Here is a 27,401-nt window from a genome sequence, read left to right as displayed (position 1 = left end):
TTTTTAGTTAAGCTCTACAGCTGAGGATGCACCTATGCAGCACTCTCACAATAAAACAGATCAATTGTAGAGCAAGATTCAGTTACCAGTTCTATCCAGGATGACCAAATCCTGGTGAGAGAGAATACAAGAACAAGACTGTCCTCCAGCAAGGACAGAAGAATTAGCAAATTCTTATAATAAAACTACTGCATTGCTGACAGGGAAATCAAGATGCTTTCAAGATGCTTTTGTAAGCCAGTTAATTACATATGGCCTTGAAAGTGATCTTGCAAGAAGGAAATCTTACTGGACAGAGTATTACAGGGAAATCTCCTGTTGATCTTAGAATAATACCAACACTTTCTTTTAAACAAAGCAAACATGTTACCACAGTATTTACAACTTGGGAATAAACTTCCCTTTTGTACAGAAATGCTTACTCTACCCTATAAACCCCAAACATCGGCCTGAGTTTCCTTCCAAAGCAACTATCATTGCATATGAACATTCAGAAGAGTCTCTTCATCTGCACCACTTATGTCACAGCTCAAATTCTTCCTTCATGAGGCAAACAGAGTGTTTTTTGAGGTTCCTTCCTTGCTGTTTTCTGGCAAAGAAGAAACATACAGCAAAAGCAGAACTATAAACAAGCCACCATGCTATGATGCTTGTGCACAGGACGGACTGGCAATGGGCCACACCTGTCGTCATATTATTGCAAAGGTTCCATATTGCTAGAGTCTCATACCTCCTTGATGTTTCTTGTAGGCAGCTCCTCCAGGCACTGACTCTTCCTTGTCCTCACACAGCAGCCAACTGACTCCAGTTCCCTCAACCAACCAATCCACTCTTTTATAACACTCTTCTGATTGGCTACAGCTGCAGCTTGTTAACATCAGGCCTGCTCCTAAGCCTTAAAAATTGGCTCAGCTGCAACTCTTTAGGGGGTAAGATTACATTCTATACCACCTTCATTTACCCATACTATATCCCCCTATACACACCCACCCTATAGAAGTATTGATTCATAACTGCGGCATCAAAAACTTTAATTGGATTGAATATCTAATTATACCTATTTCTTTACTCATCCTCTGTATTTTTTTAATAGGAACTTACACTGATAACAGATTATAATACCAAATAATTTCCCCCATATAACTACTGTCAATCCCAGACTAAGTAACTGTAATAAGCACGAAATAAATCAAGCTTTTCCAATATTAATTTGTATTGCTGTAAAGGAGTAACAGGGGTATTGATCCAACTTGTCCATTTTACCAATGCATCAGCATGGGGAAAAAAAAAATTTGGAACAAAAAGGAAGAGAACAGTTTCCCCATGGAGAGAGTAATAATATAGGATCAATTTACACATTAATGAATAAATTATTAATAACATAATATTTCAATTTCCTTAAATGATGAGCTATTTCCTCTTTACTGCAATATTTTACAGCTTACCTATGCACACGTACATATTTATGTGAGTGCTTCATAATCCCAGAATACAGGGCAAAATTAGACATGGAAATCTTCAGTACCAGCCCCTGGAGCACTCAGAGAGCCTTTGCTGCCAAAAGCACTTCAGATAGGACTGGTTTTAATTTGACTGGAATATTAGTTGACTGGATATAAACTTCTACGGCAACAAGGTTGAACAGAGAAGTCAATTTCCAGGATGCTCCTAAGAATGACAGAGGAGCAGCCTCAGCAAGGAAGCAGACTGAGAAGTCTTGAAAAAGGACAACAGTATGGCCCTGCTGGAATTTAAGCAATCCATTATATCTGAAAGCTTTTGTGCCCTTCTCCTGCCTGACATGACAGGCAGGGAGAGCAAGAGAGAATAAAATGAGCACAAAGGGAGAAGAATGGGTTTTGTGCCAGACTACACCAGTGGCAAACCTGGCCTTGCCACTAATTCCAAGTTGAGGCACCAAATCTCCTAACAAGCATGCACAGGGTCTCAGAGGAGGAGATCAAGTATGAAAAAAGGATCAAAATATTTAAAAAGAAATAAGCTGGAGGAAACTTGGAAGAGCTCCAGCAAGTCTTAGAGCAGTTCAAAGCATTACCAAAGACATTTCACTCAATGGCAGTCCTTCCTCCCAACTGGAACAAAGATCAAGCTCACAAACTACCAATTAATTCAGACTGCATTAGAATGTCAGAACACTTTAGGGCTACCCTAGCCAAACTAACCAATTATTTCATTCTTCAAAGACCTTTCTCAGATTTAGAGACTTCCTTGTCCAGGTTTCCCCTACCAATACTCCATCAGATATTAAATACTTGTTTTATATATATCCTGTAAGAGTCACCTTAACAAAATAACATGTATTCCCATTTCCATTCTGGTTTTCTCCACTCTCTCTTCTTATATTTTGAATTCTCACTTTTCATTGCACATCTCTACAACTGCTTTAACTTCTCCAAGTTAGGGCATCCCTTTTTTTTTGTCTCAGAGAAACTCTTGCATTAATTTTCCTCTTCTTATTTCACTTCATTTTAGAGCAGGTTCAGTCCTCTTGATACCACCTTAATATTAAAAATTAAGAATCCAAACAACCTCTACAGGTTCCTTGCAAAGGAAAGAAAGGTTAGAATTAAATACTTCATTTTAAAGCATCTTCCTTGGACTACATCTAGAACTGCCTCTCATTTCACACAGATCAACACTACTACTCCTCACATACTTTGTAAGAGATCGTGATTACTACTGACTTGAGAAATGGAACTCCTTTCATAAACACCTCCCCCCACCCTCTTTCCTGACACTAAGGTGGGACCTCAACACCACACAAACAAAAATCAGGCTAAGTCAGTTACAAGGTCTTACTTCCCATGGAACGAATCCGACGTGACAGCCTAAAGGCACTTGGCAGCAGCTTCCTCAAGGCATCATTTTTATTTCAAAAGCCAGTTTGAACACACTTAGGAAATGTGGAAACAGGTTTTTGTCTACACAAAGTTACACAGGAGAGCCACAGGGATCCAAAGAGCAGATGAAAACCTGGAGCTGATGGTGATGCTGATGTGAATAGATCCCTCACCTCCTGCCCTGAAAAGTTCTGCCTGTTTTTAAAGCAGCAAGACAACCACACACTGCACTAAACACTGCAGATTGTTTTGGCAAAGAATATCCAATCATGACGGTGTTACACAGTCAGCTGTTAGGACAGTGAGATCCACACTTTCCATCTCATGGGATTTAACATCCTAGCTGACATTTCTTTAGGTAAAATCTACTGCTTTAAGGTGGTGTCAGTCTGGTAGCAACTCAAAGTCTCCCAGTTTTAGGTTATGTTTCTCATCACTGATACCTGCTGGTGAGGAGGAACAAGAGACAAACTGAAAAATCCTCACTGTAAGCAGCTCTTTGAGTAACAGCACCTTTTGGAAGAGTCTGGTATTCTGACTAAAGAAGCTACATGAAAGAGATGATTTAATTTACAGTTCTATGTGCAAGACACGAAGCAATCTTGCTAAAAGCTATGAAAGCATTTAGCAGGAGAGAATACACAATTTCAGATTGTAATGAAGGAGCTGCTTAATGTTCTCATAACTATGAGCTTCACCATAACAGAAGCAGCACAGAAGAGCCTTGTACTCCCTTTCTTAAAATCTGGCACAATAGAGGTAACACACATGAAACTATAAAAACATAGACATTACCAGCGAGGAACTGCAGAGGGAATTTTGAGGTGAAAGCAGAGCAGAGACAGTGGGAAGAAAGCTTCAAAAACATGTCAAGTTCTATCTTTCTCTCAGGTTTAACCACTTTTGGTGTGCAAGCAAAGCCTTTAAAAAGTCAGCCCAGGAATCACTACACCACAGTGTAAGCATCAACACAGGCATCCCTTTTGAAATAATTTCTGAGGTGCCTGAAGCTACAAGATTAAATCCCTTAGGAATTCTGACTCCAAACACTATACCATTTACAATAACAACTTGAGTGTTGTTAATGTGGAGGTCCCAGCAGGATTTTCTGGCAGGCAAATCACCTCAAACTCATCCCAGTGCTCAGCTACGTCCACTGCGCTGCTGCTGGCTTACGTCACCTTAATTGAGCAAAAAGCAACTTAACTTGTGCTGACTGCTGACAGACAGAAAGACTAATCTGAAGGCACATTTCAAAAACTGACCTGCTGTCTGAAGTGATGTGATTTATTCCTGACTCTGAAAACCAGGACAGAGCTCCTGAGCTGGTGGAGCACTGGGCTGAGCAGCAGAATGTAAACCTTCTGGTTCTCATCACAGCCTGCTGCAGGGGTGTGACAGGGTCAGAAAGGCATTCTTTACAAGCCAGTTTACACTACTGCTTTTCTGACTGCTCCCCAACACGGAGATGTGAAATATGCAAACTTCTATTGCCTGTTTTTGAGAGGAAATTGTGCAAAACCTTGCTGGAATGCACAGAGCTTTCTAGCAAGAGTAAATAACCATGCATTGCCCTGCTGTCCTGGAGCAGGGACAGATCTGCAGCTGAATTTCAGCTCTGCCCATTTGGTAGCTTTGAACAGTTGCAGAATGCTGCTTTGAAGAGGTCATCTTTTAGTGTTAGAAGATCACTGTCCTGTTATGCCTCAGTCGGAAATAATGGCATTCACAACATCTATATGCTATATTTAGTTTGTTCTGTTTATATTTAGTTTGTTATGTTTTTGGTGACTAATTAGAAACGAAAGATGCTTGTTGCTTACAAGCCAAAAAAAACCCCAACCAAAACAATTCAAAAAACACCCGAGGCAACCTTTTTTTACTCCTAGAAAAACAAGTTATTTTACTTCTCTACTGATGGTTCCCTAAGAATCAGAGTTAACCCAAACTAAAGACTTTTAACCTACAAGCTGCAGTGGTTTTTTTCTGCAGATACCTTGAATTTCTGAGCTGTACAGCAGCAGTCAAAACACAAATTAACTCCGAACATGGTCATGTTGAGTTAACTGACATGTTTGGTTCACACAGCAGTGATCATTTGAATAAACATGATGTAAGCTCTTTAAAGAAGCCAGTGCTGCAATCTGAAGTTTATATTATGCAACTTGTATTAATTGGCCTGTTCACTGTACAGGAAGATTCCACCAGCTGCAATCTTTGTGTGACTACAGCAAAGGAGCAGATTTCAACTCTATTTTTTAAAAATTAAATGTTATGCCTTTAAAATAGAAAGCATTTTATGGGAAAAAAAAAGATGAAAACCAACAACTTCCTGCAGTTATTTCCTGAGACACATTTTACTGATTTTTTATATGCAATGAAGCTAAAGAGTCAGAGAGAAATGCTCAGTGCTGGAACTCTTTAAATGAAATTCAATACAAATTCATTTACAGGCAGTTTCTACACTGCCAGTCTGGGATTATTACTACTTATGCATCAAAGCCATGCACCACTTCGGAGGCTTTAGCAAGCCTTCATTGTCTGCACAAACAAGATAAAATGATTAGCAACCCATAGAATTCCTCATTATTTTGATCTTGTTAAAAAATCAAAGGTCTCATGGAAGAAGAACATATGAAAGGTGCTCATTTGAAATAAAGAGAGGCAGAAAAATGAAAAAGTAAATCCAGGGAGGGAGCCGTAGTGCAGCTCAGGTCCACATGGGGGACCCAAGGCTAACACTTCAACAGCTCTGGCACTGAAAATCACCAAGGCATCACAGCTCTGGAGGTGTTTAAAGTCTTTCCAAAATCACCAAGGCATCACAGCTCTGGGAGGTGTTTAAAGTCTTTCCAAAGTGGCACATCCAGAGAAATAATCTCTTAGGTTATGGCAGGAGTAAGAATTAAAGGTATGCAACAGAGCAGATGAAAGGGAGAAGAAGGACAAGTACCCAACAAAGGACAGGACAACTGGGGACTGACCCCATCCCTGACCCAATATCTGACAAACCCAACTTCAAATTTCTTCCTTGAAAATGTTCCTTGACTTATGGCCCCCCTAACTGGGGGACAGTCTTTAGTATTGTGAAGGTGTGTCATAAAAGTCTCCAAGAGGCCAAAACAGCCAGGTCCCAAAGATTCTAGAACAATAAGGAATTTTCTTGGCACTTCTTCACTGGTTGTCACATTAAATATTCCAAAATAATTTCTCATTGCTTCTCCCCAGAGCCATTTCCTTCTTAAACAGTGACTACTTAAAAGCAAAGGCAATACCCCAAAAGCATTTTAATATCCACGAAAATGACTTCAAGTTTAAGCACCATGGCAACTACAAGTTGCTATGCATTTTAAGTTTATCACTCCTTTTGAATTTCCATTTATAACAAACCAGAGTTGTTCAACACCCAAACACACTAACAGCCCAACCCTCCAAACAATGACATTTTCAAGTATGATTCTCCAGTAGTCAACAAACAAAACAAGAAAAACAGTTAACAAAAGGTTTTTTACTGGCAAGAATAAATACTGAAATAATGAGGGATGGGGTGACTCTCAAAAACTGCTTATTGCTTTAACAACTAATAACATTCTTGCAAGTCTTTTCATGTGGAGACATGGGGGTCACAGGGAAGTGAATGTGCTCACATGAGGTAAGGAAATGTGAGAAATGCTTAGAATGTGAATGGGAAGCCACAGTAGGAGAACTGAGGATATAAAGTAGAGATGAACACCTGGCAGGAATAGCCAAGCTTTAAAAGAAATAAAAGTATTCACCATGTGGTTGCAGAAAGTCTCTACATTTCCAACTACCTTCCCAGTCTAAAATGTTCAGATCTGCACATGCACTACATCTGAAGATGAAGATCAGAAGTACAAACCAAGGTGCCTTTTTTTTTAGAGGAACAATTTTTCAGCAAAATAGTAAATTTCTAAAAGTTATAGAATCCATAGTGATCCATTTTCCATGTGCTTTAGGCAAGAAGAGATCTCAATGAGTTAGCACCTTTCTTAAACTCTTCACATTTAAGCTGTTTCAGAACTGTTCTAATTCCTATGCAGAAAAAAAAAAAAGAAAATTATCCCCAGACAACAATGCAGCTTAGACTCAGCTCTTAGGATTATGTGCCTTAACTACATCTTCAGCAAAAGAGATTTTTTTTTAAATAGAATTATTATTTTTAAGCTTTCCTATGTTTTGGACTTCGGATGAGATCAAAATACCGCTCCTATCAGAAGAGTCACTGAATCCAAATGTTTACAGGGAAAACTTAAACACAGAGTAATTGCTAAGCACACAGTACATGCAAAGTTTTGGTGGAAATGCAGTATTTGAGCTATAATGTAGAAGTTTCCCTTCTGGATTTATTTCAGTCCAGTTCCTGCATCAAGAAAGTTGAAAGCAGAACTAATTATATTTTGTTACAAGGTTTTTTTAAAGCTAAACTATTTAATTAATAAATTATACTTAAATTATTTTCACTTTCAATTTAATAACTAATTTTTCAGAGACCGCACTGTGGACTTTTTTATTTAATTACAAAATAATACTTAAACTTATAAAAAAATAAAAAGAAAATAAAGAAAAACAACTCATTTCTACCTTAAAACTTCTATTTTGTTCCATATTTATTACTATAAAGCTTTAAAACTCTATTTTTTTTACTTTATACTATTATACACTTCTAACTAACTACACACTCATAATTTTAGTGTTATTAACTAATTTTAGAAATCTATTCCGCAGTTTTAAGTTAAATATAATGCTCTTTAAAGAGTTAAAATTTGCATAAAATGTTTAAAATTCTCAACATTTAAAACTCCAATACAGAACCATTTCCTCATTTACAAAATCAAAAGGCTCAAATAAATATTTTCTACTGTGAAGCACAGTGGAAGTGTGTCCATAGATATTATGGACTATATATACTATGAACATCATATATTTATATATATATATAATATTACATACTTATATATAAGTCTATTTATATATTTCAGCATTATATATTTCAACAATTCCCTTCATAACAAAAGGAGAAAAAAAAAATTTCATATTTTTGTTCTGTATTTTTGCAGCTGACTGTGCCACAATAGTAATTTCTGGTATTGAATTTACAGTTGGCAGTCTTTATGCATTTAAATAAAAGATAGATAGTGGATTACTTTTCTGTTTCTATATGAAATATTCAAAGAAAGCAAATAGATCCAGCAAGAGGTTGTGTAAAATTTATAGATTACAGATATTAAGTGTTTAATATAATAATTGTGTAACTGCAATGCATCCTGTGTGACCATCTTTGCTGAAAAGGCCCCTAGGATCCACTAAAACAGGAAAGGGATGAAAAGTAGGCCTTCATGAAAATTTTTAATGGTCTGCAAGGGAAACATCTAAAAAATTAAGAATTTTTACTCTGCTGCTTTAATTGGCATTTCAAAAATAGGAGATTTCTGACCAGAAAGCAGCAGCAAAGAATTACATAATGGAAGGCACTCTTATAAGACCAAAGACTATCAGATTTTTGTAAAAGGAAAGAATTAAAAGATTCACCAATGGAAAGAAGGCACATCACAAAATGTTTAAAATCCTGAGCAGTCACAATCCATGGAAATTTTTGAACAGATGGGAAAACAAGCAGGGAAATACATCAGAAACTGATTATATTATTTTGACCATTGTCCATTTCCTGCTGATAAATAAGCAATAGCCTCTTTTAAAACCCTGAGAGCAATTAAAAGATAATAACAAGCACATTTTACAGTAATTGACTACAGAAACAAGTAGAAGAAGCAGGACCAGAACTTTGAAAGCAAAACCTTTGGTGCCAAGGACACCACACATTTCAGGTAGGTTTGGTTTTGTTTTGAATACACCTGAGGAGCTACAAATTACTCCCATAGCTTATTCCCTGAAAGAGCGAACAGGGAAAGGAAAATTTAAGCTGCTATTTCTGCTTCACTGGCCTCTCTTGGCTGACAGAGTAGAGCTGCAGTCCCAAATTTCCTGGAGGAACGATCTGTGGAAGAAAGGGTGCTCAGAGATGCTCAGCGCAGAAATCTCCTCAGTTTCCAACAGAGGGAGCTGGCCAGACTCACATGGTAGTCTTGAGAGTCTCAAAATAAAACTCAGAGGTAAACCAACCACATGGAATACCTTATTCTCACCTCTGTAGGAAGCAGAATTTAAACATGCCAGCAGCCAGGCTATATAAAAATGGGGAAATGTCACATTATTTCTTAAAAAAAACCCCAAAAAACCAACAAAAACCAACAACAAACAACCCCCCCCCCCCCCGAAAAAAAACCAACAAGCAACAACCCACCCAGAATATGTTAAGGCATGCAAGTGGCAAGATGTTTAGTTTTATTTGAGACATTTCAGTTGCATATGATCACTCAAAAAAAAGTCTGCAATATTTTCCAGTTAATAGGCTGCTTACAGGTCATGAACAGACCATCAGACCCTTATAGCCCAGTGGGCAGCTGCAAATCAGCTGACAATTATTCCAATAACGTGAAAACTAGGCTTTATTAAATGGGATTCTTAAGGTGTAACCATGACTGTTAAGACAAGAAAAAAAAAAAAAAAAACAAAAAAACAAACAAAAAAACCCAAAAAACAACAACAAAAAAAATAAAAACAGAAAAAAGAGGAAAAAAAAAGTTCAGAAGCTTTTTTTCGGGGGGGGGGGGTTTAAAAGCTGCTAAAAATCCACAGCACTGCTAAATCTTCTCCTTTTCTCTAATTGCATAAGAAACCACGATAGCGAATTATTCACTGTCACAAGTGTGAATGTCAAGCTGTGACCATCCTGACTCTGGACAGTTTGTCAAAGAACCCTTTGATGTGGATTTAAATTAAAAGGGCTCTTCCTCTTGCCCCCAAGGTGCAGTAAAATTCAAATGCAGACTTCAGTATTCTGGCTTCATTTATAAATTACTTTTTGACTGACAGAAGGCTTCCAAGAGATTCTCTTTAAAGTAGATGGGAAGATAAGAAGGTGGCTGTTAATCATATCCATAACATGCATGCATATTGCAGCTACCAGCCTTTAAATTACCAGGATGTTTTATTTTTAGCACTTGAAAATTTTTGCAGAAGCATCATTATGTTCCTAACATTTCTCAGAAGAAAAAAGCGAGACACTTCAGTATTTTCACATGTAAGAGCTACTTGAATTAAGGGCTGATAAGGATCTGTAACTAATTGATTAAGATGCCAGTTGATATCTACTAAAGATAAAATACAAATGAGCAAAATCCTCTCATATATTCTATACACAATTCATGCCTGTCTACTTTTGGAAAAAAATGGAAATATTAGTTCTATCAGGTTACTTGAGGTTATGAGAATACTTCCAAATACACTTCTGTGCATCCCCTCCCCCCAAAATATCTAGAAATTGATAATTGAGAGCTCAGGGATGCACTCAGGCAATACAAGAACTAAGGCACATTAAAATATGTGCTAATTTGTGAACTGTAAGCTGTAGATTTCCTTTATGATGTGCAATAAAGAAGAGGAGCATCTCTTGCTGCATTGTCTTTCCTAAGAGAATGACACAAAAATACCTTGGCTAGAAGTGGAGAAGTAAAGGAGCCTCAACATCTAAGCAAGGAAACCTCTTAAAGCACTGTAAAATGCTGAAGTCTGTCTGAAAATAGACTCATTAAGGGATCAGCTCAGCTTCCATATCTTGCAAATTTCCAGTCATTATTCCCCTGCAATGGTTCTTTACACTTGTTCATGTAACATATATAGTGCAGTCCATTTTCTGCCATATTCAGATTGGAGACTCCCTTCAGAAAAGTTTCAGGATGCATCTGCCACTTTAAGCACCTCCTCACCCAGAAAAATGACTTAAATTAGTTCTGAACTACCTACCACTTTTGACAGCTACTCAACATCATTATTTCAGAAGTTCTGATGTTCCTATCATTGCTACTGGTGAATTCTAAGCACCAAAATTCTTGGAAGATGAATGACTCTGCCCCTTTGCCAGGCAACAAATCCAAAATCTCAAAATGCTTAACACTGAACAACTTTTATTAGCACTGTACTGAGTCATTCCTTCTGCTCTTGCTCTTTCCTTTTCTTAGTTTTGCTGTTTTCATTTATTTTAATTTATGAGTTGTCATGCAATAAATTCAACTTATTTTTTGGTGGGTACCAATGTGATACACCATTTTCCATGCTAAAAATCAACACACACTCACATTCATGAAAGTACTTCCTGCCTTGAGGGATTTTTGTTCTGTTTTAGTGTTGAATCTTCTTCCTAAAAGATTAAACTTTAATCTCCCTAAGCCAAATTTATTTAAATATTTTGGTCTGAAAATTATAAACCCCAGTTATACAAAGCAGTGTTTATGTAGTCCTACAGTTCTCACTTGCTCCTTCTTTCACACTGGCATAACACAAAGCAAAAAAGCAAAGCAAAAAAGTCAACACCAGCATTAAAGTTTGTGTAATCCTAAATGATTTTAAAAGGGAGGAAAAAATTATTAAAAAAGAAGAAAACCCTCAAGAGCTTCACAGCAGTCATCAGGTACTCACCCTGGGGCCTAAAACAAGTTTTTCTTGTTGACCACACCAACCATAAAGTTCATAGTTTAGCATGGAAGAACACACTCCAATTAAGCAGTGGTGTACAGAAAGGATGTTTACCTTTTCCTTCTGTGCTAGTCCTTGTTCATTTATAATCAAGGTAAGATAATTAATTGCCAAGGCTCCTCCACCCCAGCATTACTCATGTTTTAAGCAAGAAGTGGAACAAAACAGTGAAAAGCTTAGGAGACACTGTGTTTAAATCAAAGAACACAAACAGCTAAGCCAGCATTTTATTGCTGTTACCTGTTTGACTACACTTGAAAGACAAGGTCCTAAACTGGTTGTAAATTGTTGTAAACTCTAAGTTCATCACCTGCACCACCACCCAGGAGAGCTCCAATCACATGTACAAATTGTGCAATACACTTAATAAACCTAATAGAAATCTCAGCCCCACGTTCAGCACAGCTGCATTGGGTCATTTCTACAACATTGTGGGTCTTAAAGCAATAAATGAACTTTGCTAATCAATGTACTCCATTGTTCCACATGGTACTGGTAAAAAGGACTCACAAAAAAAGCAACTGACTGCTTTTCTTGCTCCCAAAGAGGAGGTTTTAATGTTTGAACAAATGCTCATCAAAAGGGATGCTGAGCGCCAATAGAAGTTTTACAGGCACTTGCTGTTTCATGATGTCAGATGAGAAAGATACTGAAGTTTTGGACACAGGATTGCTCAGTTTTGAGAGGTGTCTAAGAAAAATATTTGGTGGATCTTTTAAACATCTGATTAAACATCCAGATGCCATAAAAAAATGAAGGGGAAAATATTACAAGATAGCTCTCTGAAGCTCAAAAAAATTAGGCAATTTCACACACTGCCACAACAGACATAATAACAGGACTCCTTCTGCCATAGATGAAAAGTCTTGCTTTATGCTTTGAAGCATATCATTAGTCTAAAATACAAGTGTTTATTCCACTTCATTTCAACCTGTCTGCCTTAGAGAGAAAAGGTGAGGGCTACAGTTTAACATGTGGGTCACTTCAACAAGAAGCTTGAGTTCTGTTTGTCTTCTGCTTCTATGAGTCAAAAAACAATCCCTGTCCTAAATTCCCAAATTACTCTTGCTCAGAGTTCTGAACTCCCATCCTGGCAATTAGTACCCTCCTTAAGGAGTCAAGCTGCAAAGTTAGGAGTAAGGCTCTACTTAAGCAAACCCAAACCAGTGCAGTCAGACCTGGATCACTCCTTTAGTACAGGGACAGCATTCCCACCAGGAACAGGTGGAACAATCTCATTTTACAGTCTCTGTGTCTAGAAGGAAGGCTCTGAGCCCATTAGGCCTCAATAGCCCTGCACCATTTACAGCCTTTAAGTACAGTGTCAGTGGTTCCTTGTCCTGTGCTAAACTCATGCAGTTTTCTTCCTAAGTAACATTTCTAATAGAAGAGCACTATTTGAATGCCCAAAAATAACCCACCACAAGGAAAAGCCACCTCTAAGCCCCACAACAAATGTACACTGATTTTACTTCCAAAACCACTGTCAGAGAAATGAGCATGAGCTAGATAAAAGATCAAAGCTTCTCCTAGAAGGTGACACAACTGCAGCCATGACTCACATTCCTTCTGCTTCTGAAAGAAACAGGTTTGACCAAGTGAAGAAGCTGCAGACTCAGCATGTAGGGTGTTCTCAATATCCTGCTCCATAAATGAGCTGCTTGCAGTGTCATTGTTACTCTTACAAATAGTTTGCCTTGTCCAGATGAAACCATGGCAGTCAAATTGAATTTTCCCAGCGTCTTTTTAGACTTATTTCCCTCTACACTATTCACAGCAGCTAAAGCCATGATGGGGTAGGCAGCTGGGGTTGGCCATGCACCCTAAAAGTCAGAATTTCCTCCAGTCTATTCCTCATTGTACCACTTCTTCATCTCTGCTTCCAAAATTTTTCCAGACACATGAACTAAAATTAACTGCAGCGATGAGCTCACCACCACAAATTCGCTCAAGGAGGTGCCCAAAGTTCATCCTTGCTCTATTTTCTGGAGGCTGGAAAACTCCTCATTTTGGAAAGCATCTGGTTAGGCAGCCTTCTCTCTGCTCTACCAGGGAATGGCAAGAAATGTAGGACACGTTAAAGATGTGAAAGCACAGTGGAAATCTCTGACAGCCATCAAACTGGAAATACTTGCACACAACACAGAACTATGCAGGCAAGGCTGCTTTGGTCTGGAGCTAGCACAGAAGTATGCCAGAGATGAAAAATAAACAATCTGAAAACCTTTTTATGCTCCAGAAAATTAACTCAGGAAAGATTTCTTGATTAAGTAGTGGATTCTCTAGCGTATCACACAGAAATTAATTTCTCAACTTCGCCATAATATTTTTTCCCACACAGAATAAATGCTTCTATCTGTTTACACAAAACCTTGTAGGGATTAATCATGTTTGAGCTCCAACCCACAGCAGGCACGTTTGAAATTACTTCCAGCAGATAAATGCCATTATAAACATGTAACAAATTCATCCCTTCATGGTCACATTGGAGCCCTGTGCCTGTTTGCTTGGCTTTCCCTGGGCTGAAAATCGAGGCTTAGGACAGCACCACCGAAATCAACATTCTTCCAGTGAGAATCTCACAGTGCTCTCAAGCTGAAACAGGTGACAACAGCTACAAGAGAAACTGAGGTTTTAAATACAGTGGCAAGAGGGAAGATGCACAAGGAAAACAGAGGCAATGAGACAATGAAGGTGTCCCAGGGTAGCTGTACCCACACTTGTTGCTTTTCCCCCACAAAGAGGAAAAGCTGTTTTTCTCTGAGGTGATCTGCATTTGCCACAGGAAAGTTCCACTAATTGATGCTTCCAGAGAGGGCACAAACACAGTCAATCCAAAAAAGTGACCTCAACTGAGTTACAAGCCTGTGTGTGACCACAGCCATCAGCCCAAAGCTTCTCCCCACAATTATTTCTTGTACCTATGGAGTGAGATCAGGAAATTCATCTACTGGCATGAAAAGACAGTAAAGACGGCACAAGAGACATACGAAAGACATACAGTACCAAAGACATACAAAAGACAGTAAAAATGAAAAAAAAAAACCTAAACTCCCAAAATAAGTGCATTTGTTATCAAGCTTCCATAAATGATGCTCTAGAACAAAAAAAATAAAGATGAGTCCGTCAGCACACATTTTCCACAGAAGTCCATGCTCCTCTCTTTCCATTTTGGACTGACACTTAACAGAGGGAAGTGTTAAATTTTTAAATTCGATTTGAAGCATAAATTAAACTAGGATTACTCCTAACACACACTGCAACAGACTCAAACCACCAAAAATACCCTCAAATAGTGCAAGTACCAGGCTCCCCTCTTTTTACCATATTTACAGGTAACAGTCACAGCTACACTACTAATCAATTAAAACTAAATGCAAAAAATAAGACTGTACTGGTTTCTAGACTTCTAGGTCTTTTCAAAAGAGAAGAAAGAAAAGGAAAATTGGAACCACCTATGTATCACATCTATGCAGATATATATATATATATAAAATTACAATCATGTTATGGAGAGAGATGTTTAGTACCTAAAAACCTATACACACCTAAGGTTTCGTAACAGAATTTGTTTGAAGGTACTGCATCAACAAACAGTCAATTCAAATAATAAATACATAATGGTAGATTACATCTGCACTGTTAAAGTGTTTGGAGCCCTACTCTTATTAACATTGCTTAATTCAATTTATTTTACACACACAGCAAACCAGAAACATCTAGGCAAGCATTGTGCCTATAACAATTCTAAGTAAATATTCAACTGCCACTGAATTCAAAACAGAACAAAAAAACCCAACCAAACAAGCACAACAATAACAACAAAAATCAAACAACTTATTTGATTTATGCTTTATCAAATCAAACTTACTTTGTGTGATAACACCCAGAAAAGCTGTCACACTCAATTATCCTCCAATTTAATTTAAAATGATTTAGCATCAAACTCCTCATGGACAAGCACATATAAAAGCACAAAAACACATTACAAGTAAAAAAAAATATAAAAGAAGAAACTTTAACATTTGAGTTCTTCTGCTGTCTCTCCACAAGAAAAAAAACAACAACATGAACCAAACAGAAACACTATCTCATCATCATCATCCATGGGATTGAAAGCATTTAAAAAGCAAAAGAGATTTTCCTCTCTCTTACACAGTAATATTTTACTGGACCAAACCAGAAACGAGACAACTTACAACACTGCTCTGCAGCCTCACTGCATGTTTTTATTTGTGCACCACAAAGCTCTCCTAAGAAGGTACACAAGTGTTGGATTGTTTTGGTTGGCTGTTGTTGTTTTTAGACAATTTAAAGACACTACCAAGCTCCTTCTGCTGTAGTGTTTATTTATGAGATGTCAGTAAAGCACAAGCCCAGGAAAAATGCCTTGTCCTAGACAGGTCTGCATCCTAAAACAAGAGATTAATTTGATTACTAAGACTTATTTCAACATTTTTAAATGAATTGAAAAGTGCTACATTCCAAATTCAATGCAGTATGGAGAAGATTTTCCTTAATAATAACTGTAGCACTTCCAAACAAAATATACAAATAGGAAGTAGAAATAATCCATGCTACAAAAAAAAAAAAGTAAATAAAATCTATAAACATAATAAAACCCACTGAAAACACTAAACAAAGTAAAAGCATTGTAAATTTCTCCTTCACAGTTCACCATGTTCAGGACAAGCTGGTGCTTTAACCCACTTCCATTAACTTTTATTCTGCATTTCAAATATTGATCTTTCATGATATCCACTCAGGTATATACAAGGGGGTTTTTAAGCATTCCCTTAACATCCCAGCAAATTCCAACACTGCAAATAAAGTCAAACTGCAGCTTTTGTGAGGAGCCTGGGCATGGGGCTTGCTCCCAGTATTCATCCCAATCCAGAGTCAGCTCTGAACTAACTTGGAGTCAAACACCTCAGTCTGAGCTTCAGTTCCCTCCCACGGACACACAGCCAAGATTTCCAAGTCTGCATTCAAGGTGGGTCTTGATTTTTTTTTTTTAGTTCACAGGGACTAAACCGAACATCACCTTTCATTGGTACTGGGATCCACAAAGATGCCCAGTTTTCATCATTACTGAGCAAACTGCAATTTCAGAGACATTTTCAACTCTCTGTAACCTACAACTGTGTTGGCAACCACAAAAACATCCAAAAAACCCAACCTCCACTCACCCTGATATCACTGACTTCTCAGAACAGAGATCTGTGTTTTCAGTTACATTTTTGCTTAGTGCTCATCCTTCTACATCTCAGTCACAAGCTGATGTCCATAGGGAAAAAAATAATTTAATATTATCTTACAAAGAGCCACTGCTTCAGTCACAAAACATCACCCCATGATTTAGACTGGGAGACACCTCTGGAGCTGATTTATTCTGACCCCGTGCTCCAAGCAGGAACAGCCTCAAACCCAGCTCAGGTTAATTAGAACCTTGTGCAGTCAAGTTTCAACAATCTTCAAAGACAGAGACCCCACGGCCTTCCTGGTCAAGAGCTGAGATGAAGCAGGTCACAGATTATGCTCCTCTCAAGGATAATTACATTTCTTTATCATCAAGAGCTGGCAAAAGCCCCTGCCATTGCTGACAAAATGATATTTGCTGTGTCAAATAGCCCTGGAAGAGTTAGCAGCAACAGCAGCAGCAGCTGTCAATTCCCAATAACAGAATTTCTGCACTGAAAACTGTTTCTGACAGTATTTTTCAAAGCACAACCATTTCCTGAAGTCATCTTGCCAAAACTGACAAAACTCTGGGTATTCAGTCAGAAATACTCCTTCTATTTCTAGGCACAGAGGTCCATATATTTACTGCTGTGCTGTGATAACAGGTGGATCAAATACAGGAAATGTTTTCTGCCTTTAAACCAGAAGACACATCAAATAATCCATGGAGAAAAAACAGTGCTTACAAACAAGTCAGCTAAATGAATGGTCTTTTCCCTTATTTTATTAATGTGATTAATGACTTGCTAAATCACTTCTGAACTCAACTTCTTTTGTTGTTTGGGGTTTTTGTCTAGTTTTAATCAATTATAGTAACAAGTCAAATACAACCTAAAAATTCAAATTCCCCCAGGAACTTGTAGCCAAGGTAAACATTCCTTCTGCCATTATTTTATATTTGGTGCTTTCCTCCTTGATTGAAAAACAAACCTTTACCTGCTCAATCTGCTTGGCACTCATTTTCTTATGTTAACTTCAATTGTTTGGTCTCTAGATATGATCTAGAAGTCCAAGAGAGGACCTGAAAATTTGATACTGAAACTGGCAGAAAAAAACTACACTAAATATCAAAAGTTTGTTTCATATGCATACAAACACAAGTGACAGTCAAAAGAAAACATGCAGTAGACTTCCCCCAGTCCCAAAGTCACTTTAAAAAGTTCCTAAAAGTTTAGATTTGTACCTACAAGTGTAATCCACAGGTTTTACACTCATTACAGATAGTTCTAGTTATTTAAGAACTCTACACACACTGCTAAACCAGAGCAGTTAATTCTACAGTTCTGATGAATTCCTGGGAGTACAGTTACTTTTTAAACCTGACTCATCTTCCATTTCAGCTATACCCACAACATTATTTTTCAAACTTCTGTGAACAGACAGGCAAGTCATTCAACTCAATAAACAATACTCAGTTTTGCTGGGTTCTAAAGTTTCTGCTGATTTTGGAGGCAGCCATAAAAGCAGACTTCAAAGAATATCTTCACATCTTTATTTCAATATGCTTCGAATGCTAGAAATAGCACCTACTTACTGTTTTAGTTAATCAAAGAAAGCTTTAGGTATAAATAGAAACACAAGTGAACTGCAGGGAAATACTGAGCTGGCATTACTTAAGTATGCACATAAAAACACTGTATAAAAACTATAAGCAAATCTACATGTCAGATGTCTTCCCCCCCATATAGCAGTACCAGGCAATGTGATATTTAGTGAGAAACACTGCAGCATTAACAAACTCTCTTAAGGCAGATGGAGCCCATGGCAGCATGAAGTCTTTTCCCTGAACAGCTGAAACTGAGGAGCTGGTATCTGCAGCATCTCTTCTGCAAAGTGGCACAGGTTCACATCAGCTCATATCTCACTGTAAATTAGTCCTACAATGGACACATTTTCAGTTTGATGAGACTTGCCCTATGGCTGCAAAAATTACGGTAAGAGAGGAAAGACTTCATGACCACAGGAAAAGGAATCTGTGGCACTGACAACTTTTATAGTTCCAAGCCAAGATGAACCAACCCTGGCAAAGTGCCCCAAAGGTACCATGAAAACGAGCAAATAAAACCCCCTGACCACTCTTCTCCTTGGAGTGAGCCATGGACGTTGAGCTTTTGACAGTATTTTTCAAAGCACAACCATTTCCTGAAGTCATCTTGCCAAAACTGACAAAACTCTGGGTATTCAGAAATATTATCTCTATTTCTAGGCTCAGAGGTCCATATATTTACTGCCTTGCTGTGGTAACAGGTGGATCAAATACAGAAAATGTTTTCTGCCTTTAAACCCAGAAGACACATCAAATAATCCATGGAGAAAAAACAGTGCTTACAAACAAGTCAGCTAAATTCCCTTATTTTATTAATGTGATGCTTGAGCTTGGCAAACCCACATCCACTGTGTGTAATTCTCTGTCTGCAGCTGGGATGGTTCAGCCTGGAGGAGAGAAGGCTTAGGTGTCACTTAATAGTGTCCTTCCAGTGCATGAAGGGACCCTGCAGGAAAGATGGAGAGGGGTTATTTCTAAGGGTCTGGAGGGACTTCAAACTGGCAGATGGTAGGTTTAGATTGGATATTAGGAAGAAATTCTTCTTTGTGAGGTTGGTGAGGCCCTGGCACAGGTTGCCCTGTGGCTCTTCCATCTCTGCAAGTGTCCAAGGCAAGGCTGGATGGGGCCCTGAGCAGCCTGGGACAGTGGAAGGTGTCCCTGCCATGGATGATCTTTGCCAAGCCATTCTACAATACAAAACTGTACAGCAGAGCCTGAAGAAGATCCATTGTTCCATTGTCATCTTTCCCCTATTCTACTTACATTCTTTATACTGTCAGCACTTAAAGCAGCCTCAATCCACCATTGTTTCCAGCCTGCTGAAAGATTACACATCAAACAGTGGCAGAGTGCAAATGCTGCTTTGACAAATGCAGCCTTTGACATAACTTCTAAGTTATGTCAAATTCCTCATCTTGTTTCCTGTATTCCAATTTCTTCAGCTATTACAAAGAGTTGTGCAAGAATCAGGTCCCAGGAGTTTATTGTAGAGAATGAAAATTAGAAAGCTGCACCCCAATAATTTTTGCTGGGGACATGCCACTACATTAGATTAGGTGCAAGTAATTATGTGAGCTAAAAAGCTTGCACAGAAAACAAAAATTATTTTTAGGCAAAAATAGATTTTTAGTGTCATTATTGTATGCAGAAGAATTTTAAAGTAAGTGCATAGAAAGCTGCTGTAGTCCCTCTAGAGTGGACTCCATTTTCCATTTAGAGCTGATTCTGGAAGACTGGAGATTTTTAATTTTTTTTTTTTTTCAAAGTTCTGTTTGTGCTTTTGCTGTCAACAACCTGGCTTAAAAAGCAGAAGGCAGTGCCAAGATACTGGCTGCTGACTTCTCTGCCAAACAATTCTTCTATTGTTTCTCAGGATTTAAACTGACTTCTTTTTGGATAAAGGAGTAGTCACAAACCAGTCCAAATTAAAGAGCCTGAAAATTGGGAAAGCATGGCAAGATCTTTATCAGGATTTGGAAACTCAGTCAACTATTCTTTAGTTTTATTTCCTTATTTCTCTTCAGAAATGGATAACCATGCAAAAAAGGACACCAAATACCTTTAAAAGCAATGCAGAATACCTGGTGGGATTTAATTCAGGCAGTGTTGGTAGACGCTTCACAACCTAATTTCTGGTGATGAACAACTTAAATGAACAAACTTCATTTAAAAAGTGTTAGTTTCCAATATTCTTGTAACTCAGTTCTCCCTTGTTTACCAGACCACATGAGAACCCAGGTTTCCAGTGCTATTAGATAACTTATTCCTATCTTGCTCCTCCCAGCCCAAATGAGAAATCATTAAAAGCACATAAATCCTACAGCAGGAATCCAGCTGCTGCTACACTAAGCTGCTTTCACCAGCTAAATTCTCTTTATAGCATTTTCTTCATATTTTAAAGATATTCCAGTGGCACATCCAGCAAATTTAGGAACTGATTCCCATCCTTTGAGAGAGTTTACAAGTCTATCCCCATAAATGCAGTTTAACAGCAAAACCCATCATTTATGTCAGACCAGTAATCTGTATTTCCACTCTTCCAAACATCTGAAAAGGAACATCACCACAGGTTTTCTGTTTTGTTTGATAACATGATATAATACTGAGCCCAAAACACCAAACCTTTCACAGAACCTTCAACAGAGAGTTCTTGTCCTCCAAACCCTTTTGGAGTTGTGTGTATGCAACCTACAGTGATTTACTATAAGCAATACTCAGGTAAGTATTTGGACCTCAGATTTTATGAATATGCAACTCTATATTCTGACATTATTGTCTTAGAAAAACAGAAATTCATGATCAGAGTTGATCAACATTGAGACCCACATGTAAAAAAGTTTCCAGATTCATTACTCAAATAAATTCATAGTTTCACTAGTTAAAAGGAAAAAAAAACCCAAATCCTCGTAACTTTAGAGAAAAATGTTGTCTAAATTATGATTAAAACTCTACTACACTATCCCACTTGTTACATTTTCCAACGAATTTATTTCTTGAGAGAGTAACATAGAAAAGGTAGTTACTTCCTAATAATCCAAGTACTGAGTTGAAGAAAAATCATTCTTCAAAGCCCATGTGCTTTGATAGAACAGATCTTTTGGGAAGAAAGGGAGAAAGAAGATCTTCTTTTCAAGTAAGTAAATATTTCATCATTTAGACTACTGTAATCATCTTACTCTACCCTCCCCAAGCTTGTATCATCTAAATTAATCTCCTACTATCTCTAAAATGATCTCATGGGATTTCTGAAAGCAGGTACAAGTTTAATACTTCAAATCCATTTATAATCTGAAAAACAATTCAGCTTTCAAATCTCTTTGCCAGGTTCCAACTCACTCACCCAAACCCCTTTGTGCAAAAAGTCAATTACACCAGTCTGAATCAATACTCAGCCAGCAGACAGTATCTAATGATTTCATAACTTTTATGTTTCTCTCATTAAATCTCTGCGCCTAGTAAAGCTTCAGTAGGAAGATCAGTGAGATTTTCATGTTCACATAGTTTATTTTCAAAACAAGCTAAAGCCAAAACATCACTATAAGCAAACTATTAAGTCTTCCCATGCAGCCATGCTTTGCGCACACACAGCACCCATCAAAGCTTTAGTGATAAGATACAGTCAGAGATACTCTGCAAGAGCTTCTCTGAGTACCTGCAGCACAATTAAAACAACATTCCTCCCACTGACTCCTGGCCAATTAAAACGTATTCCCTGGTGATGAATCTTGCTCTCCAGAGCTGCTGGAGCAGGCTGGAGCCACACAGCAGGGCTGGGATCAGCAGCAAACACCTGGGGCAGGTGGGATGCACAGGGATGCCTTGTGTAGTATTTGCTGGGTTTCTAGGATGAAGGAGGAAATTATGAATTTGACTCCATGTTCTTCGAAGGTTGATACAGTATATTTAGAGTATAGTATATTTAGAGTATAGTATATTATAGTACATAGTATATTATACTATACTATATTATATTATATAATGCTAAACTAAAACTATACTAAAGAACAGAGAAAAGATACAGACAGAAGGCTAAAAGATAATAATGAAAAATCTCATGACTCTCTTTTTTAGAGCCCAACAGAGCTGGACCATGATTGGTCATTAAGTTAAAACAATTCACATGTGGCATAAACAATTTCCAAACACATTCTAAAGTAGCAAAACACAGGAGAAGCAAATCAGATAATTATTGTTTTCGTTTTTCTCTGAAGCTTCTCAGCTTCCCAGGAGAAAATCCTGGGCAAAGAGATTTTTCCAGAAAATATGACAGTAACAGCCTTGCTTTGGCCATTACAAGATTCACAAGTGGGCTACCAAATGAAAGGAGCGAGCACAGGGTTCTGTGACTGCATGTGGAAACACTCTTCACCTGTTTTCAGCCACTTCCCTGAACAACAGAGATTTCTTTCAGACCTTTGGAACACCAGCTACAAGGGCCAGCTCTTCTCAATTTGTGATTCCTCCTGTGATTCCTCCTGGAATATACAGCAAATCTGTTCTTCACTTGCCTTTCTACCATTTCTAACTTTGGAGACTTGCACTCTCAGCCCTCAGTGACGTATTCCAGGCATTCCCCAAATGAAGCTCTTCCATCTCTGAGCACCCCTGTCAAACTCCTCTGTGTCACCAGGTCCATTATATCACTTTCCTGTTAAGCCAAAACTACTTTAGCATAGAACTATGCTCCTATTTCTAGACACGCTGAACTGGAACAATATTATTTCAGATGTCAGGCCTTTAAAAATTCCACTTTTCCAGCTGCAATGTGATTTTAAGAAGTCTGTTTTTTCTGCACTGTAGATGAAGGCCACAGTTTCTGCTTCTTCTCCTACATGGAAGTGATAAAATATAATCCAAATATCAATAGATTACATTTTTTCCTACCCTGAGGGCATGAAATTCTGTCAATTCATAAGCTTAGCAGCATGAAGATATCAATTGAATTTGAGCAAGTAGTGCTGCCTTTCAAACAGGAAAGGGAAATCTTGTTAAAAAGAGCCAGAAATCCTGGCATGAAAAGGTCAGTGAAAAGCAGTGGCGTTGTGACAAAAAAGAGCACACCTAAAAATCAAAAAGAATTATCCCCTTTATACTTTCCAAATGAAATTATTAAAAAACACCCACTCTCCTGAACAGCTTAGGACTCTCTAAGCACTAGAAATACCAGTAAGACAACAAATTGATAAAGTTGCATGTAACTTTTTTTTAAATGTATATCCACTCAAGAAGCAACATTTGCTCCAAGTTTATTTTAGCAAAGTGGAAATAAAAGATTCAATTAAGATACTGGCTCAAAAGGAGACAAAGAGGTAAAAAAAACCCAAAAAAACCAAACAACCAACAACAAAAAACCCCAAACAACCAACTTATCCAACTTTGGAAAGTCATCACTAAAATTTAGGACCTGGTGGCTCCATAAGCTGAAGTGATAAAAAAGTATCTATTATCTGCAGATTGCCTTTGTAGAGGTCCAAATCACATCAGGGAACAAAAAATAAAAGCAAGCTGTTATTTAACACCAAGTTAAATTTTAATTTTAGTACCCTCTTCACAAAAATCTGTACCACAATTCACAAGAGTTGGGATATATTTGAAAACCTTTGAAAGTCTGAAAGAACATGGAGCTTATACTCCTCTGTACTGTGTGTTACTGCTGAATTCAGTATTCACCTTGACACACTTAAAGTGAGAGGGCAGTTTTCTTCCTGGTTATCTTAAATAAGAAACAGATTGTTATTTTTAAAATTTATTATTTAAAGAAACCAGTGGTAAAATCTGCAAGGAAAGGGATTTTAATGTCCAAGTTGGTGCCTAAAGAATGAACACTACATGTCAGCTAAAAAGAGGAAAACCTTGAACCAGTATTAACATTACACAGATGTGCTTTTTTGGTTAATAGTTTAATTTTGAAAAGTCCCTCTCCCCAGGCAAATAAAAAAAAAAAAAGAAAACAATTAAGTACTCAAAATGAGCAAGTATATAGAGGAAAAACCGTTTACCAAAATAAATTCTCTACAGAATGCCATTATACATCTCTTTTTTTTTTTAATGCTGACTACCTATGCAGGGTAACCAAGAAAATATTTTAATTGGCCTCTAACTTCATATTCTTCCACCTGTTTATCTTGCACCACAAAGAAAACCTTTAATATGTTTTTGTGGCAAAATAATGTCCGACAAGCAGATGGTTAATTTTGGTTAGATAAAAAAAAATCTTTTAAAAGGGAGAGATGAGCCATGTAAAATATTTAACATGAACCACTTCAGCTGCCTCGAAACAGGTTACAAAGACACAAAAACTCTTGATGAATTCACACTATTCAGTTCATCTTCTGCCAAGACAGGTCATATCTTGAAAACACTGCAGTTCTGCTCAGCTCAAAGGAAGCAGCTCCTGTATGTAAATTCCTGTCCTAATTTAATGTAGGGTGTTCATCAACCTCCCATCAGCTGCCAGGACTGCACATCAATCCAGCTCCTGAGCATTTGGAGAAACAATCTTTCTTGCAAATATTTTCTTCCCTCCATTAAAAGTTTTATTTTGAAGAAATGTGTCCATTCAGAGGGATGCTGCCTGTTCCCACAGAGTTCCCTATTTACTGCTGTAACTCACAAAATATTTACATCCCTACAGCTGCTGATGTACACCAGCTCTTACTCTGCACCATTATCTTCTTTTGGGATTTGCACCTCCTCAGCTTTTCATGAGTCAGTTTTCCCCAAATTATTACCCTGGCCATTACCACAGCACCAGGTGAATCATAAAGTAGGAACAGTGGAAGAGGAGTACAGCAAATTACTGAAAACAAAACCCCAGCTTCAAAGACCCTTCCACACACAATATTTATATACTCTTCTTTACTATGCCTTGAGCAAGTAAATATATATATATATATATATTTATTTATTAAATATCCAAGTATAGCTTACAAACTAGCAATGGTCTTATATAATTTTGGTGGTCAAAAAAATCACCAAAACAGCAATCAGAAATAGCTCAAAGCAATGTCACCACAGAGCTCTGTAACTAACATTTCCATGGTATTTTGTGCAAAACATGGTCTAAGGAGCATGAAAAGCTGAGATGCTTTGAAAAGTGAACAAACATGAGCAGTGGTTTTGTACACAAATTAAAAAAAAAATTTAAAAACACAGTCAACCCAAGTTGGTAAATTATGGAAATGTATTATGAAATTACATTCTTCTCCATTCCCACCTCTTTTATTTGAGTGCTGAGTGCTAAGAATGTAGCATTATGTGGAATTTAGTAAAGAAAATTTTTTTTGTTTTATCATTTCAATACATAACTTGGAAAGCAACCAGTGAAATAGCACAATTTATCTCTAAAAATAAGACCAGAGATTTTAGTGGCTCTTGATTATGTTTTCCTTACAAGGATCCTTTACAGAAAAGTACAAGCTTCAGTTTAGAGCCCTGATAATTAGTGCCTGTGGGAATAAAGCAAATTATTTTTTCCACAGCAATATAATCTCCTGTAACTTTAATTTTTACATGATTATATTCCAGTGGTTGCTCAGACATAAGATTTTACTGTCTACTGTGTGATCAGGATTTGAAACAATTATCTGTGTTCAGTTTAATCTCCCCCATCCAAAAAAAAAAAGTTAGATTTATAGTTATTAAAAAACTGTGTATGAAGAAGAGTATTTGCCAATAAGCTCCACATAATTTCAGGGCTGCTAACAAATTCCTCTGCTTTTGGATTCAATTATTTAAGATGACAAAATCTAACAGATGCCACCTGTAAGTGCACCTGGAGCAGAGGTGCTGCAGCCACATTCCTGCAGGTGACAACTTAGGCCCAAAACTTAGAATCCATCTTCAGTGACTGGGAAAAGCTTAATGCACAGAAAAGGGGTACAGAGAATTGGTGAAATGCAGATGTCCAGAGCTGCCAGTGGTTTGCAGAGAGGTAACACTCCAGAGTCATCCCAAGTGGCTCAGAGGCACACTGAGGAAATCACTGCTGCTCTCAGAGTGGTTTATTTTCACTCAGCAAAGGGAAGAAACAGTGTCTTACAGGGCACAGAGCTGTGCAAAAGACAGCAGATGGAACAACCCTTTCCAACTGAAATAAAAAACAAATATCAGCACTTTTTTCCAAGTCTTAATGATGCATGGGGAGGCTATGTTTAATCATCACACCTCATAAGTAGGAATCATTAAACACTTCAAAAAAAAGCTTCAAAAAAAGACCAGTGTTCTACTTGATTGAAAAAAAGAAACCCAAACAAACCCAACATTCCCTTGTAGACATCTCAGCCAGTAGTATTGGATCTTTCCCAAAATAAATGCTGGGGTTACAGAATTGGAGCAGAAAATCAGTGATGCCATGATGAGCTCAATGGACATCATGGTTCACTCAGGCAGCTCCAGAACCCAAACCAGACCAATCCAGATGGTGAAATGAGGCACTTATTGGTGTTTAAAACACCCTTAATTCCTGACTTTAGAAATTCACAAGCATTGCTGCAAAGTGTTGTAAAAAACAGAACAATGAAACCTCACAAATCACAGCTAGTCACATGCCAGATTTCTTGTAATCTTGGTGATGAAATTCCCATCATTTTCAAATGAACTTTGGGAATGACTATTACATCATTACATTAACAACTACAAAAAAAACCCCACACGTACATTCTGTTATTAAGTTAAAAAATTGCTTTTCGTTTTGTTTTAAAAGAATAGAACTGACAGATGAGCTGTTCCTACTCCTTCACAGCCTGAGTTTTTACTTGAATATTTTAAGGAATGGCCTCCCAGCACACAGGTGTTTATTCTTTTCACTTTTAGAAAGAAAAGGTATGAAATGTTCATCTCCAAGTAAATTATTTCTAGTAAAAAATGCTGCCCAATGGCACAAAACTAAGTATTAATAAAGCTGTTCAAGGAATGCATTTTAGTCCTATTCTTGAACGATAGTTTTACACTCCATAATACATTCATCTTTGCTTCAGAATGAGTATTTCAAAATGCATTCATTTGAACTTAACATTACTTTGTTTACATGACAGCCACTAATGCTGTTCATTTTAAAATCTGTTTTATTCTCTGTTCAGCACTGTAGTTTTTCATCAATATCTCTTAATAGTTATTTTCAATACCCACTTTAATCCACT

General features: G+C 37.5%; 1 protein-coding gene across 16 annotated transcripts in view; it reads right to left on the bottom strand.

The window, feature by feature from the left end:
* The window catches only part of PLEKHA5 (pleckstrin homology domain containing A5), a 159,170-nt gene that overhangs the window by 116,040 nt on the left and 15,729 nt on the right, over nucleotides 1–27,401 (bottom strand). Inside the window, exon 4 of one of the 16 annotated variants that reach the window (XM_054515005.1) lies at nucleotides 19,122–19,207. The exons of the other annotated variants lie outside the window; for them this stretch is intronic. Coding sequence (XP_054370980.1) covers nucleotides 19,165–19,207 — 43 coding nt within the window. The 3' untranslated portion in view covers nucleotides 19,122–19,164. Of the gene's footprint in view, nucleotides 1–19,121; nucleotides 19,208–27,401 lie in introns of those variants that run through there. 16 annotated transcript variants of the gene reach the window in all.

The sequence above is a fragment of the Molothrus ater genome, chromosome 5 (genome assembly GCF_012460135.2).
Source record: "Molothrus ater isolate BHLD 08-10-18 breed brown headed cowbird chromosome 5, BPBGC_Mater_1.1, whole genome shotgun sequence".
In the NCBI taxonomy this organism is placed as follows: domain Eukaryota; kingdom Metazoa; phylum Chordata; class Aves; order Passeriformes; family Icteridae; genus Molothrus; species Molothrus ater.
Note: the sequence above shows the minus strand (reverse complement) of the source record. Positions and strands in the feature narration are given on the sequence as shown.